Raw genomic sequence first — 16,118 nt, 5'->3', positions numbered from 1 at the left:
CTTTTTCCTTTTCCCCCATATTTTTCTCTTCTCTTTCTAAAATGTCTCTAGCCTGAGGACACTTAGGACTTAGTGGCTTAACATCTTGGATCAACACATACTTCTCACTATGTCTCCTAATTGCCACCACTTCCTCTAAACCTCTCACAGCCCGCTGTCCTTCCTCAGCACTTTTCCTCTCACCTCCCTCACAATTATCCTTCCCGTCCTGTCACAATGTACTCCCCCGAGGAGCTCTGGAACTCCACCGAGCAGCTCTGGATCAATGGCTCCGTGGCAAACTTCTCTCTGGGAAGTCGTGGGGATGGCGAAGAGGACGAAGGAGATCAGCACCCTTTCCTCACAGACGCTTGGCTCGTCCCCCTCTTCTTTGCCCTCATCATGCTGGTTGGACTGGTGGGCAACTCTCTGGTTATCTATGTCATTTCCAAACACAGACAGATGCGGACCGCAACTAACTTCTACATAGGTGAGTAAGAAGCATTTGCAAGTTTTATTTGAGAAAGGCACATTCTAACAGAGCAGATGCAAAAATACATTAAAACACGGGACATCCACTAGATCAATGGACTATGATGTATAGAAATCATGAACTCCCAGCGTATCAACTTCAGATGTGTTTGATGGAAGTCTTGGTCTCTTTGATCTATCCAGTGATGTTTCATTGCATGCTAATAATGGGTTCAAAAGACCTTCATGGGTTCACAGGTAAGCTCAGTGTAATTCCACTCACTCTCCATTTTCCCAATTAGTCCGCGGATATGCGCAAGAATGTCCATGTTGATTAAAGGTTTCAACTTAAGCATTAGAGGAAAAGACTGTTATTCAAATGTGCAGTGAATTGCAAATTGTTTCTATGGCTGGATGTCTTAGGTGTCAGTGAAATAATTGTCTTCCAGGGTTTTTTTTTTAATAAATCATTTGTGTAAGAAAGCAGTTCTATAGTTGAAAAGCTCAGAGCTTAAAATGTGTTTTGCTTTGTTCTTTAGTTTAGGGGATTAATGATAGTAAAGCAATACACAATAAAAAAATGCTTAAAGTCCAAACAAAAAACCTACATAACATAAAACATTCAACATGGAACGAATGTCCATCCAAATGTAATTTATATCATATTATATATCATTATGCAAATCACTATCCATTAATATTTTGCAAATATTAAAAGCTGAGTACAGTTGAGGTAAACAGTTGGTGGCGCTAATTATCATGTCTGGTGCCATTAAATCATTGCAGAAGAAGAGGGCACAATGAGATCACATAATCAATAATGCTCCAGTCAAACAATGGAAACCCCTTTAGAAAATATTTGACATTTATGTTTGTTTTATGGTTTAATTTGAGAAATTTTACAGTCTCCTCATTTGTCCACACAGAGCTTGTGTTTTCGATGGAGCTGAAGCTCAAGTGAATGTTCACTTCAGATGCATCTTAATTTATTTTGCTTAGTCGGTATCCATTGTACTTTGCTGCATTTCATTTTTATCAATGCGCCAACTTTTCAACCTCAGCCAAGTGTAAAAACCTTTCTGCAATATTTTGACTTCTTTCTTCAGCGTGTCCACTCATAAATTGCATAAATTTTAAATGTGCATGAAAATAGGTGAATGGAAACACACTTATTGATGTTGTCTGGGGGATTCCATTAATCTCAGGTGTATAAAACAAGAGAATGCAAAGGTGTGCATCAATAATAGTCTACCCTGAATTGGAAGCCGGGGTGATTGATCAGTCAATCACAGCACATCTGATAGTGCTGCAACATCACTTGAAAAGAATTGCAAAGATGATTGATTAACCGAGGCTGAAGAGAGGAACTAAATAATAAAACACATGAAATAAAGAAATGCGCATCACATGGAAACAGATATGCAAATGAGTTCGTCTCTTGATCTGTAAATGAGGAAAAGCGGTCTGTGCAATTCTGTGATTTACTGTAGAAACCATTTGTGTCTGTGTTTGCATATTGCACTGTGTATGTGGCAAGAATTTGATCTTGGATAATATCCCAAGGCCACAGCAGTGATGGTTTAATATTCAGCAACATTAGATCAGCATGTGCACCATCTGCTCACCCTTTCAACATAATGGTCCAGCTACTATAATGAAATCACCTAGTAAAACAAATAGGAAATCGTGTGTGGCGTATTTGTCAGAATGACATACCAAACAGAAAAAAGGAAAGCAAGATCAGACTGCCAAGGTTATCACTACATCCTCCACTTCATGTGCTATGAAGATATTGGGTAGACGATATGGATTTAAATTAAGCATTTTGTATGTATAGCATGAAGCTTTTCATAATCACCCAACACAAACAGATATAGACCTGTACTGGAGACAGAAACAACAGTTGAAGATGAATAAAGTGTCTAGACTAAACATTATAACCCTTAGGAAAGTAGTCTTTACTGCATAGGAATTGCACTGGATTGCGTTAGATTGTTCAGGTGTTACACTAAATGACACATTAACATCTGAATTCATTTAAGTCTCAGGACGTTTTATTCATTTTCACATCTGTAGCACACAAACAGCAAACCAACAGACATTTATGTAGGATTTAGTTTGTTAATAGTATAATCGCATTGGTTTGCACCAGTTGGTTCTTAAAACATGTCAGAGCCCATGATTAAATATTTAGATGTGAGGTAGGGCTGCAACTAGAGAAAAGTATGTATGTAATTTTCATGAATTTTCTTGAATCAGTTAATCGTTCAATCCCTAAAATGCCCCAAAATAGTCAAAAATGGCCATCCCAGTCCACATAGAGAATTTCAAATGTCTTCAATTGTCCAACCAACTGTTCAAAGATATTCTGACTAATGTTGTTTATTTAAAGCATGACCCTAACCTGAACCCAAACTATGATCTTACTCCAAACCTAACCAAGTTGTTGTTGCACCTAAATGTAACTACACCCTAACCACTGCATTGTCACATCTCTTACAAGATCAGAAAACTCTTCTATGCATCATTCCAGAGGAAAAAAATCAAATTTTGTTGCATAGAATACTAAGAAAGCCTGTAAATATTTACATTTATGGAGCCAGAACTAGAGATTATTTTGTCATATTTGCTTGAACAATGGCTTAAATGATTAATCCAGCGTTGACATAGCTGCTGACTAATTGTTGACTGGCTATTGATTGCGTGTTTTTGCTCTAATATAGTATCATTAAGCCTGCAATGCTGCAAATGTAGGAGAATAATGCCACCAACCTCTTTCTGTCAGATAATCAAAAGTATATCTACTGTCAGGCTGGTTATTAATGAGGATGGTGGGATGAAAGGATCTATGTGATGTTTGCCTGACACAACCTTGCATATTCTGTCCTTACTACAATGTGACACCAGACATCCTGTCCTGTATGTTGTTTTCAGCAAACCTGGCCGCCACTGACATCATCTTCTTGGTTTGCTGCGTTCCCTTCACTGCCACCCTCTATCCTCTCCCAGGATGGATCTTTGGCAACTTCATGTGTAAATTTGTTGCCTTTCTACAGCAGGTAAAACATTTTTTTCATCTATCACAATCCTAATTATATTTTTCGTGGTTGAGCTATTCACAGACACAGAAATGCTTTTTTCTGTACTTTCTACCAAAGGTACTGAAAAAAGGCATTTATCAAACATTGTTCAAAAAATGTACTCTAAATGATGGCATTTAAGACTTTGGTACAGTCAATTCCCTTCCAAAGCAGCAGCCAAATGTGCACTCATTTCAAGTCAACCGTGTGTCATAAAAAATCGTTTTAATCCACTCCATTACTGTGGGTCACAGCTTGTCGTTTTTAAAATTACAGCAAAGGAGCTTCATAACAAAAAGAACATTTCTGTTTTTCCTGTTTTTTCACAGCTGGTAGCTGATGACTGTGGATTCATCAAAGTAATTCAAGCAACAAACTCCAATAGAAAAAGGGACAGAAAGAGAGAAAAAACAGCAATTGAGAACTGTAGTTCAAGTTGCAGTAACTTAAATTCAAAATAAATATTTGAGTTGGTATCCATTGTACTTTGCTGCATTTCATTTTTATCGATGCGCCAACTTTTCAACCTCAGCCAAGTGTAAAAACTTTTCCGCAATATTTTGACTTCTTTCTTCAGCGTGTCCACTCATAAATTGCATAAATTTTAAATGTGCATGAAAATAGGTGAATGGAAACACACTTATTGATATTGTCTGGGGGATTCCATTAATCTCAGGTGTATAAAACAAGAGAATGCAAAGGTGTGCATCAATAATAGTCTACCCTGAATTGGAAGCCAGGGTGATTGATCAGTCAATCACAGCACATCCACTCCATTACTGTGGGTCACAGCTTGTCGTTTTTAAAATTACAGCAAAGGAGCTTCATAACAAAAAGAACGTTTCTGTTTTTCCTGGTTTTTCACAGCTGGTAGCTGATGACTGTGGATTCATCAAAGTAATTCAAGCAACAAACTCCAATAGAAAAAGGGACAGAAAGAGAGAAAAAACAGCAATTGAGAACTGTAGTTCAAGTTGCAGTAACTTAAATTCAAAATAAATATTTGACAACCTTAAAGGTTAATCATTGAACCGTGCATGCATGATCAGTGCCAGAGCCACTTAGTGCTGTTGTGAACCTTTGCCTTTCTTTGTAGAGCACAAGGATGTTGAGTCTTGAGGAAATACTAACTCATACAGTGATTGAATCAGTTCCAGCTTTGACCTTGTTTGTCGACGACCAATGATAACTAATGGGATGACAGCTTTGTGTGATATTAGCTGAAAGCAACCAATGATATATGGGAGCATTTATTTATGGTTTTGGCGATTTCGAGACACACCACAATAAATAAACACAACACTGACATATCATTAACTGATAGTTATTACTGCTAACATCTTATCGGACAGCTCTACTTGCTTGTTATATGGGTCTGCACAGTGAGATTTAGGAGGTGTGTGCAGAGGCTCCTCTGTGAGCCTCTATGACCTACAGTTGCCCATAACACGCATGTCTGCATGTCTTTGCAGAGACTATATGTGTATCTACTGAGAAGCAAATTTACAGCTTAACACCAGCATTCACCCTCTTTTCAGCCATGTTTTAATCTCACCAACTCCTGCTATTGATATTGAATATTGAACTCTTTAGCTGCTAAATACTCTGTGTTCACCAACTAATTGCTAACTTTGTGTGTCTGCCCATTCATGTTGCGCAGGTAGTATACAGTGCATTTTCCACTCTGCCTAGAAACTGAATTGCTGAGAGTGGTGAGAATGAACCAAAACAGTAAAGCTGTGTTCCGTTGAACCAAAATAATTTGCTGAAATATGCTAAAACAGTCAGTAGAAGACTGTAGAAGTGTAACTGCAGGGTTTGGGGATTATTCTCTGTGAGTTTGTTATTATGAGCAATGCCTTTTACGTTCATGAATTCATCTGATGTTTTGTTGATATAAAAATATAGATTAGGTCACCATGACCATGTTTGTGAATAGGCAGATAATAAATACTGATATTCTCCTGCCACCAGCACATCTTGCTGATGTAAACCCATTCTACTCGTTGCTGTTGCACTTTGCTTTGCACCCCCGCCCAGCAGAGACAGACTATTACCATGACTAAAACACTGGGGTGAAACTAAACCTCTGGTAGTCAGTGCAGTTATTGCATGTACACATTTTCCTCTTCCTTGCACTAATGCATCGTCAAGGAGAAGCCAGTCAAAGGTCACAACCTTTGGACTCGATACAGCTTATTAAAAAGAGGACAGTCAATGAAAATACCCTTAAATTTACATGTTGTGACAATAAATGGCCATGAAGCACAAATGTTTCTCTGCTACACTGTAATTATACTTTTCCACTCACTAATGGATGCAGGCTAATAATATGCTCAATCCACACACAGACCCTAATAGTTTGAAAAGGCTATACTGTCAATGAGGGTCTGAAAGAAGAGGTATGTTGCCGAAGGTCATGTTTAGTTAATCTGCAACCAAACACTGCCCCAGTGGGGAAAAAGACTATTAGAAAACAAAGCTGAACTCAAATTAATTGTAAATGTAATTAATTTTCTATTTTGTTTCAAGATTAGGTTGAAAATGTACTTTATTAATCATGAAACAAGAAGGGAGGAGAGAGTCAATCTGCCAGGCTTAAAAAAAGATAATTTTCCATTGAATGCAGAATGACTAAATGTAGATGGATAATTTGAGCATAAAAGAGTAAGATGTCAGCCTGAGAGGTAGGCAGAGAGGCTAAAAGCATTTGTAATTGAAAACATGAAGACGTGATTTCATTTATTCATCTGAGCACAGAGACTAGTACCTGGCTTGTCTTTGATGAAACAACGACTCCAGAGGATGACGATTCATCCCGAACCTTCTCTTTTAGAAAATGGAAAAAAAAAACATTTGTCTGTAACACAGACATCTTTTGAAGCTTTGCCAGTACTTTTTGTCAGTTGTCTTCTTTGTGAGCCAACCATTTTCTCCTGTTTTTATCTTCCAACCCTGCATGTAACACACATGCAGGGTATGATCTGTTACACCTGCCCCCATTTATCAGTACATGTGCATGAAAAGGAAATAAATATGGGCCGCTAACTTGAGTTGTGTCTCAAAACCTCCACAGCTCAATGAAAACAATCACAGTGAGACAGTTGGTGCTGAAACCCATCATCAATCTCTCTACATTACAAGACAGATCGCCCTACAACTGCTGTTATTTCACATAGCAGAATTGATTGTACCATAGCTGAAAATGACCAGTGGCTTGATAGGACTGTTGATAAAGACTCAACAATTACCGGAAAAGTTTTTTTCCTTTTAAAGTACTTAGACCAATAGTGTAGTACAATGTACAGATGTCATGTGTTAATTAGTGAGCTTTATGGGTGCTCGTAGGTGAATTTTGACCAGCCATGCAATCTGTTTCCCCCTGTTTCCAGTCTTTATTCTAAGCTTATTTAATCAGCTGTTGGTGTTGGCTTCATACATGTGAGTGGTGTCAATCTCTTCAAGAAGGGAATAAGCATAAATGCCAAAATGTCAAACAATTCCTTTAAAGCTGCATTGATTTACAGCTGGAGATTTCTGTACAGCCTGGGGTGCAAGATCCATATGAATGCCAGTTAAACTAATTAGAAATATCACAGCATCTGGATTTTGTTTACTCCCAGGGAGCAGGAGGAAAGAGACAAAGAGTGAGACTGCTGTGAGACTGCAGCAAAGCTAGACTATCGGCCGACCATCCATCAGTCATGACGTTGCCAACTGTTTATGTGCTCTGAAGAACAACATTAAGATTTCAAATACTGACCGCAAAAATCACCTCACACACATTTTCTAATTTTCATGCAACCAAGGGGTCAAACCAGGTTGTTAATAAAGCAGTGGTCCATCTTCTGTCGCCATCCATTTATGGTAATGGGCTTAAAAAAAGTAAAATCAACAATTTTGGTCCGACTTAACACTCCACAAATCTGCTGCAGAAACCTGTTGATGTTAGATTTCATTCTGCTCATTGTGTCATTGGTAGGGGATTAGGAAAGTAACTCAACACTGAACCATACTGAAAAAAGAAGCGCATATGTGTCTCATATATAATTAACCCAGAAACTATTGTCAATTATTCCTAGTAAAAGTTTATTTTTAGTGTGCTGAGGAGATACTGTATGGGAGCTACAGTACATCTCTCCTTTTTATTCTTGTTTCTTTTTTCTCATCACCTCGGAGGACCTTCCATCTTCACCAAATGAATCTAAGACAGAGATTTCTGCTCTTCTCACCTCTTACATCCTCTTCTCTGTTCTGAGAGAGGTGCTTCGCTACATATAGTGTTTCTTTTTTACTCTGTAGTTCTACAGCATCTCCGGTGTTGTCTGGGATGGTGATTTCAGAGAAAGAGAGAGTGACAAAGACAGCTCCTCTCCAACCAACATCAGTATTTAATGTCCGTAAAATCAGAGTTAGCACACTAATTAGAAAAATGCCCACTTGAAACTTTCAAATGAATAATAGATTTCAGTGAATTAATATTTAAAGTGACTGTCTGAATAAATCATTTTTCTTCAAGCTACACATGATAGACTACAACTTTCAATAATTGCAAAAGATCAGACGAAAAATTTTTGTCAAGCTTTGCTTGACTACATTTTGACGTCTTAGTATTCCTTGCTCTTCTTTCTAAACTGATATTCTTTATTCTTTTTACCGTTATTTGTTTAATGAGGAAAAATACAATTCAGGCTGACTTTAACAAGAGATGTTACAAGAGAGCACATGGTGTCCATGGCCTATGGTGTTGGAGCTTTAACTTCAACTTTGATCAGTTTAAAATAGAGAAAATTAAAGGAATAGTTCGATATCTTGAGAATTTAGTTCACTCTCACTCAGTTCGATGAGAAGATAGACACCACTCTTGTGACTGTATGTTAAATTTGAAGTGAAATCCAGCAGGAGGTTAGCTTAGCTTGTACTGTGGCTTTTCCCAAAACCAAAAATTCTGATCATGTGCAATATTCAGTCTTAATTAGTGATTATGAACGTTATCTGTGAAACCATTTTACACCTAATCAACAAGAGAATGTTCTTACTTATTCATCATTTAGAAGTAAGGTATTTAAGCCAGAAGTGGCTCTCTAGCCCTTTCATGCATAGAGGTCACTACAGCATACAGCTATTCAAAAGCTGTTTTCTTGTATATGCATGAGTTTTGATGGCATAGTTGCACATCAGCCACTACAGTGGATGCTATTGCAAGTGAAAAAAAAAAGAGTGAAACCAAGATGGTCGACAGACAGCCAGAAACACCAAGTTGCTAATTTTTTTCTGTTCAGACCTATCTAATCAAAAAAACAGAAAATAAATAGAGACCCTTGCAGGTAAGAAAAATATGGTGACATCAAGTAACATCTAAGGAGTCATGCAATTGCTAAATTTTCCAAGTATTGATTTTATATTGGGAGTAAATTATGATTAATCACATGTCCACTCAATTGTACACCATGCATCACTAGCTATATTTCAACTACAATTCATAGGCTACAATTGGTTCTTCCAGTCAGGGGCTATTTTCACTATCGTGCACTCGCTCGTCTATGCTTTAAAAAGAAACAATCACATCCTATTGTTTCTGGAAAGATCCACCTTTCGTGAAACATAATTCAGTCTTTCCACATCTGACGACATGAAATGGGAAGGGATAGAGATTATCTGAATATATTCTCTTTGCAATGCCCAAGCTATTCCTTTGAATAGACATTATACATTAAAGATAAAAGGGTAGTGTGCTCTTCATGGCAACAGGCGTCTTAACAATTCCACTTGCACTTCCACAGTGGCCCTAGCACTGAACTTATCATGACCCCTTTCGGTCGCTCTCATCATATCCTTTGATACACTGATGCGATGCTCCAAACCTCTGGAGGGTAATGTGTGCTAGCCTCACTGTGGCAGATAAGAGGTGGAGAAGAAGAGAAAGAGGCAGATTCATAGACATAACAGGGGCAAAATTAGATCCTGGTTTGGAGGAGGTACTAGGGAGAGAACTTCTGACCCCTCATTTTTCACCCTGCTGCACATGTTTTAAAGCAATATGGTTTCCTTACATATAACACAGTAAGACCCTCTGAAGTCCGTCTATTTGAAATGAACAGATGATCATTTTTGTGAAGAGGATTAAAAGAAGTGTTAGGCTTGTTTTCTGTCTCATCTTGCTTTACTGAAAATGACACGCAGAGATGTGTGTGAAATTGAAAACATGAATAGAGACTCTCTGGCCAGGGCCGTTTTTACTGTTGAAACATAATGACTGTGAGCAAAATGAAGTCTATTTTGTCTCAGCAGGTGGTGTGGGATAAGATATGTCTGACTGTGAATGTCTGACTGTTCTGAGTTTTAAGAGAAAGGGGATTCTGTATGAATCAGACTCTGCAAGTACCAGAACATTTTTATTTTTGCATGAATTCCACTTTTGACCTTCAATTAGCGTTCTTCTAATGTGTCAGAGTTTAACTCAATGAAGCAAAGCTATTTAATTAATTGAATGATTTGTTCATATGCTAATTAAAAATACTTACTGCAAAATGCAGCCTCCTCTCTGCTTCCCATCTTCCTGTTGTATGTTCCCCCCCTCACTCTTTCTGTTCCTGCATGCTCTTTAGTTTAAAAGCCCAAGAGCTTATTTGCAAAACCTCAGGCAAGCTGGAGAGTGAATGTGTGAATAATGCTGGATTCTTGAGGACAATAAAGTTGCTTGAACATCTCTGCTTTGTAATGAAGGGGGATTAACGTTATGGTTGGATGTGCAGGGAGCCATTAGAGAGGTGGTGGCCAACTTTTCTTGCAATTAGGCCACTGAAACTCTTTCAGAAGATCTCATAAATGTGTGAAAGGCTCTCTGAGAAGAGAAAACAGCTTCCTCTAGTAGCTAGCTAGCTTTTCCATCTTATAAAAACATATTGTTTGTAGCACTGGAAAGTTGACATGACCATCATCACTTGAAAAAAATTGATTTGTCTTGTTACAGCTATTCCTTGGACTCAAATATATCTCTCTCTATATATGGGATTAAAAAAAAAAAATTTCTAGCAAAACAGTGGGCCATTGTTGTCACAGCTGTTATTTAGGCACAGCTGTTATTTGTTCAGGCAACAATTGTGACTTTAGTTGAGTATTTCAATATTAAACACAACATCACACACACACACATCACACATCACACACACATCAACCTAAACTTGACCATGTACTGTGAGTGCCTTTATAAAACAGTTTTATCATTCTTTGGCTGCTGTGGTTGCCGCTGCTGATGTTGTCAGTGAACATTGTGCAGATATGGTTGGTACCAATACCAACAGATAACATGATTAGCATTTATTTCTTATGTTGATGCATAACCTGCATAGAATTCCATCTTTCCCAAAATATATTCGCAAACTAGTAGAATGAAAATGTAATGTCTGGGGGACGCTGTTGGGACATGTCTCTGAGGACATGTGTGTACATCATGTATATGTTTTAATGTCCTTCCTAGGTGACAGTCCAAGCCACCTGTATCACTCTGACAGCTATGAGTGGAGACCGCTGTTACGTCACAGTCTACCCTTTGAAATCTCTCCGCCACCGCACACCAAAAGTAGCCATGATTGTCAGCATCTGCATTTGGATTGGTATGTCCTCTTTGTCTGATTAAAGCTCTTTTATAGATTTCCTCTAGGTACATTAAATCTTCATTTCTTAATTCATTTACCACAGATTTAATAAAACATTAGAACCAATTGTATTTTGGGTAGGTGAAAGAAAGAGCATGCTTGATCTCAGCTTCTTCACCTAATGTTGTCCTCGTCCTGTTTAGGCTCCTTCATCCTGTCCACACCAATTTTAATGTACCAGCGTATAGAGGAGGGTTACTGGTACGGCCCAAGGCAGTACTGCATGGAGAGGTTTCCCTCTAAGACACACGAGAGAGCCTTCATTCTCTACCAGTTTATTGCTGCATACCTGCTGCCTGTCCTCACTATCTCCTTCTGCTACACTCTGATGGTGAAGAGGGTGGGTCAGCCCACTGTAGAACCTGTAGACAACAACTATCAGGTATGGACAATGCTTGCTTTGCTTTGCTTTGTGCTTTATTGAAATTGCTTGACTTACCTTTGAGATTTTACTTTAAGCTTTGACTGCAAGCCCTTGCTACTAATTCTCAGCTAATTAAAAGTTCTCTTCTCTGTATGGTGCTACCGGTCACTTTGTAATACTCGTTATATTGCTTTTGATGTTAGCTGTCTTTGAACATGTCTGTTAAAGCACTTTAAAGGTCTGGTGTGTGGGATTAAGTGGGCTCCATTAGCAAAAATGGAATATTCATAACCATGTGTTCAGTGGTGTATAACCAATCATTCGCTCAGAATAAGCCCTTCATGTCTAGTTATGGAGCAGGTCTGCCATGTTGTTACTGTACATCACCATGTTTCTACAGTAGCTCTGGACTGACAAGTGCCTTTTAGCGTTTCTAAGTTGAAGTGGCAGCTTGAATTTGGTGGTACAAATGCACAGATTAGAAGACAGAAAATAAAAGAGAGAAGAGGAGTAACGTTTTGCGTTGTGACAAATGGAGGATCATTGTTATTATTTAGCACAAGAGAAAGCGAGAATCACCATCGGCCATCACAGCTTCTCCAAAGAGAGGAGTGAGGTGAGGGGTATTTTGTTAGTTATAATCTGCAACCTCACCGCTAGATGCCACTAAATCCTACACTTTAAAGCAACTGTAGTCTATGTTCCCTTTAGCTTCATGGAGTTTTCATTGTCTTTTAGTTCATTGTTTTGGTTTATCAAACTACAACTTGACCCTCATAGTGATTTTCCACCGCAGTGGGCACAAAAAAGAGCTAAAAGCCCACTGTATTCTACTTGCACAGCACCAAATAACTTGCCAGCAAAGTTAGAGACTAGCTGGTGAACTTAGTAGCAACTTAGTAGCTAGTGAGCCAGATATTTCCCTCAAGAGTTAGAAAGTATTTAAGTAAGAATTTTGTCTGCAGTTTGGTTACAGTACCCCGTATTGGCAGACAAAAATTAGGAATCGCAAGTTTTAACAGTTTTATGTGTTGTGCAACAGTATGAAATGCAAATTGACGCAAAGATGTGCCTGTTTAAAATTGAAAATGTTTAAACTTGAACATTTGTGCTTGGTGCATATGAATCTAGGGTTACTTAATGTAAGGTGACAAAAGGAAAAAGGAGAGACACTGGCAGAAAATAAAAGTTTCCTGGTGAGCTCTGAGATCAGTCAGACTGCCACACAAACACAGGCGCACACCTACTGCACACCAGGAAGCTAGGCTGTGAAGTGATTGTAGCGAAGTGGTCGCACAGGGTATTACAGCTTCTACATTCATCATTTGTTCCACATTATTGCATCTGTAAAATGGTGAACCCTCTGAAATTATTTTTTTCATTATGAAAATTTGAGCCATTCGGTCCAGTAACAATTGGAAAGTCAACAAGAGCCATATGATTCAATTATTTCATTTAATTAATGTGTGTTTGGAGCTAACAGGAAGTCAGAGGTTTTTTTGGCTTATGCACCATATGAGCAACTTTCCTTAATACACACAGACACACAATTGTTCCCAGCTTGCTAATGTTTGTGCAGTTGGTACATAGGCTGTTTGGGATGAATAATGATGGACTGCACAAATGGTCAACTTTGCATAAATAGAAATTGCTTTTGTTTCTATCTGAGCACATCTTAAGAAAAACTCTCTCCTCATCTCACCAGGTCAACCTCCTGTCTGAGAGAACTATCAGTATCAGGAGCAAAGTTTCGAAGATGGTGGTAGTTATCGTCCTCCTCTTCGCCATCTGCTGGGGTCCCATCCAGATCTTCGTCCTCTTCCAGTCTTTCTATCCAAACTACAGGCCCAACTATGCCACTTATAAGATCAAGACTTGGGCCAATTGCATGTCCTACGCCAACTCCTCAGTAAACCCCATAGTTTATGGTTTCATGGGAGCCACCTTCCAAAAGTCCTTTAGGAAAACCTTCCCATTTCTGTTCAAGCATAAGGTCAGAGATAGCAGCATGGCTTCAAGGACTGCAAACGCTGAGATCAAGTTTGTTGCTGCAGAGGAAGGCAACAACAACAATAACGCAACGAACTGAATCTGACAATTAAAAGTATGGAGAATGGCACAATTATTTCATATCCAGAACAGTTGCTGCCATGGATTGGCAGGCATGGATTCATTGTGTGAAAGTTGTAATAGATTGGTTTGAAAATGACAGCCTCCGTCTGTTTGGTAAACACATTTTAGTTATGTTAATTAACACAAGTAATTAACTAAATGATGTGGAAAAACACAGACTCATAAAATGGATGGACACTACCGGTGTTTGACAAAATATGTGACCTGTTGTACTGCCAAAGCCAGGCAGTGTTGGCACATAACGTCATCCGCTGTGTTGCCAAACAACAGGGCTGTCGCACACATCTGACGATGAAAGGGGAAAATGATGCCTGAGAGCTGCAGGCGGGAGAGTCAATCCCTGTAAGCTCATGGCTGACAAGGACTTCGGCTTTGGTAGAAACTATTCAGCATTTGGAAAGCTGATGATGTTATGTAGTCTGAGAAATATGACAACATGGTATTTTGGAAATGGATATTTGAATTTTGAATGGAGAATTGATACTCTAGAACAGATGCCCATGGACTTTGGGTTTTTTTTCATGTCTGTGGTTGACATTTGCTCCTATCACTGAACAGAAAGAAAATAATCAAAGAGAAACATTTTCTGAATCTGTCATTCTGGGAGACTGCGAACACGTTTTTTGGTGGAAGTTATGCATATTTTTGAACTTAAGACACGACCAAGCTAGCTAATTTCCCCTATTTCCACTATTTATGCTAAGGTAAGCTAATAGCCTCCTGGCTCTAGCTTTGTATGTATGCTGCGTTGATGTAACATTGGAATTATTCTAATCATGAGTTTCCAACTTGTAAATAACGTTCATGTCAAACTCCCAGTCCTCGTAAAGACTGGCAAACTCAGACTCATGTCAGCCAAAGTCTGTTCTTGAATGTAATTCAAGATGATTAATGTGGTGTTATATGGTCACTTCACAGTATTTTTAATCCTCAAATGACCAAGTCTGTAATCACATAACTCTCTTTGCTCTCTTAAACATGGGTTGTATGTATATGGAGGTTTGCTAAGTCATGTTTTCATCCTTGATGTTTAAAGTCCAATCTACCACTGTGTTGTTTATAAGGGAGGTGGAGATGAGGGTGATTTTTTTGTTCTTTTTAACCAGCTGCGAGCTCAGGATAACACAGGGTTAAAGTTCTGCTTTTCTGGTTTTTTGAGAATCCAACGATGAAAAGCCAGCATCCAGTTCAGTGTGAGTTTCTGTGCTGCCAAATGTGATGAGTGGGAGCTGGCTGAAGCAGGGGTTATGGCTGGTGAAGCATGGACAGTGTTAACCTTTCTTTTGTGTCCCACACAAAAACATTCATACCCTCCTCAATACATGTTCCGGCACAGACGCTGTAGAGGCATGCACGCGCACACACAGGCACGCACATGCACATTCGGCCTGTATATCCAGGTGCTGTTTGCTGGAATCGGTTGTCACCTCTGTTACAAACACTGTTGTACGATCTTGTCAGACAGACTAAATTCTAAACAGTGGAGACGACCCATACAGTCCGTGCCCTGTTGAGAGAGAGCAATTTTAGGGAGAACTTATTCAGGGAGCAGCTGTTTGGTGATGGATATACAGCCTATCATTGTTAAAAAGTCTACAGAGCCCCTGTCAGCTCTCTACTTTTGAGTTGCAGTCCTTTTCCATCCATCCCACACGCTGACATTCAAAATCAGAACTCCAATTATGGGCCATGCAGAAATTATTCTCATTTTTATTGTAGACATTTTCTGTCATCAGGGCTTCATTTGAATTACATCTAAATGTCCCGACAGGAAAATTAGCAGCTTAATTAGCAACAGAAAGGCATAATTAATTGAGATAACATTTGGGCTCATTTTTGGAAACAAAAGTGAACAAATGCTACTTTAATGTAACTAAAGATGTAAACTATTGTTCAGTTGTATATACTGATCATATCAGTACAGTTTTAGCACAGCATATCTCATAGCCACATTAACAGGAGGTTTTTACCTTTACTTAAAGAAGCACCTTCACTTTCATTTTATTTAAATGGTTTTGAGTCACTCTGTTTTAGCAATTTATGATTAAACCTCCATCCTTGATTGAACTGTAATTGTAGTTTTACTAATGGCATTGAGGATAAGAAGTGCCATTTATTTCTGTCTGAGTCCTACTACAAAACATGTCATAACATGTTTAATGTAATGATTATGACTGCTCACCGCTTTTTAATGCATGCCATTTGTGCTGCATTTCTTCAATTAGGATCAATCTTATGTGTGTTGCGTGCTTTACATTAAGTATTCTCTTGTATCTACGAATATTCTTACATTGTGACTCTTCTACATGTCGGTTCTGGTTGTTCAGCAGTGTCATCAGTTACGCTTTAATCTTGATAAATAAAACAAAATGGCCATTTCAAAAACAAGAATGTCAGTGCGGGCAAAATGACAAATGGCTTGACCAGCATGAT

General features: G+C 38.6%; 1 protein-coding gene across 1 annotated transcript; it reads left to right on the top strand.

The window, feature by feature from the left end:
* The first annotated feature begins 216 nt into the window (after positions 1–216).
* kiss1ra (KISS1 receptor a) lies at positions 217–13,641 on the top strand. The gene is made up of 5 exons (XM_070844611.1): positions 217–469; positions 3,385–3,509; positions 11,011–11,146; positions 11,332–11,570; positions 13,258–13,641. The coding sequence occupies exons 1-5, from the start codon at positions 217–219 to the stop codon at positions 13,639–13,641; spliced, it is 1,137 nt and encodes a 378-aa protein (XP_070700712.1).
* Positions 13,642–16,118: the final 2,477 nt, after the last annotated feature.

This window comes from Pempheris klunzingeri, chromosome 15, assembly GCF_042242105.1.
Source record: "Pempheris klunzingeri isolate RE-2024b chromosome 15, fPemKlu1.hap1, whole genome shotgun sequence".
In the NCBI taxonomy this organism is placed as follows: Eukaryota; Metazoa; Chordata; class Actinopteri; order Acropomatiformes; family Pempheridae; genus Pempheris; species Pempheris klunzingeri.
The sequence above is the reverse complement of the archived record's forward strand: the minus strand, read 5'-3'. Positions and strand labels throughout refer to the sequence as shown.

Coding starts and splice junctions, on each gene's coding strand:
- kiss1ra (XM_070844611.1), top strand. CDS start 217: ATGTACTCCCCCGAGGAGCTCTGGAACTCCACCGAGCAGCTCTGGATC. Junction 470..3,384: donor CGCAACTAACTTCTACATAG/GTGAGTAAGAAG, acceptor TGTTGTTTTCAG/CAAACCTGGCCGCCACTGAC. Junction 11,571..13,257: donor CTGTAGACAACAACTATCAG/GTATGGACAATG, acceptor TCATCTCACCAG/GTCAACCTCCTGTCTGAGAG.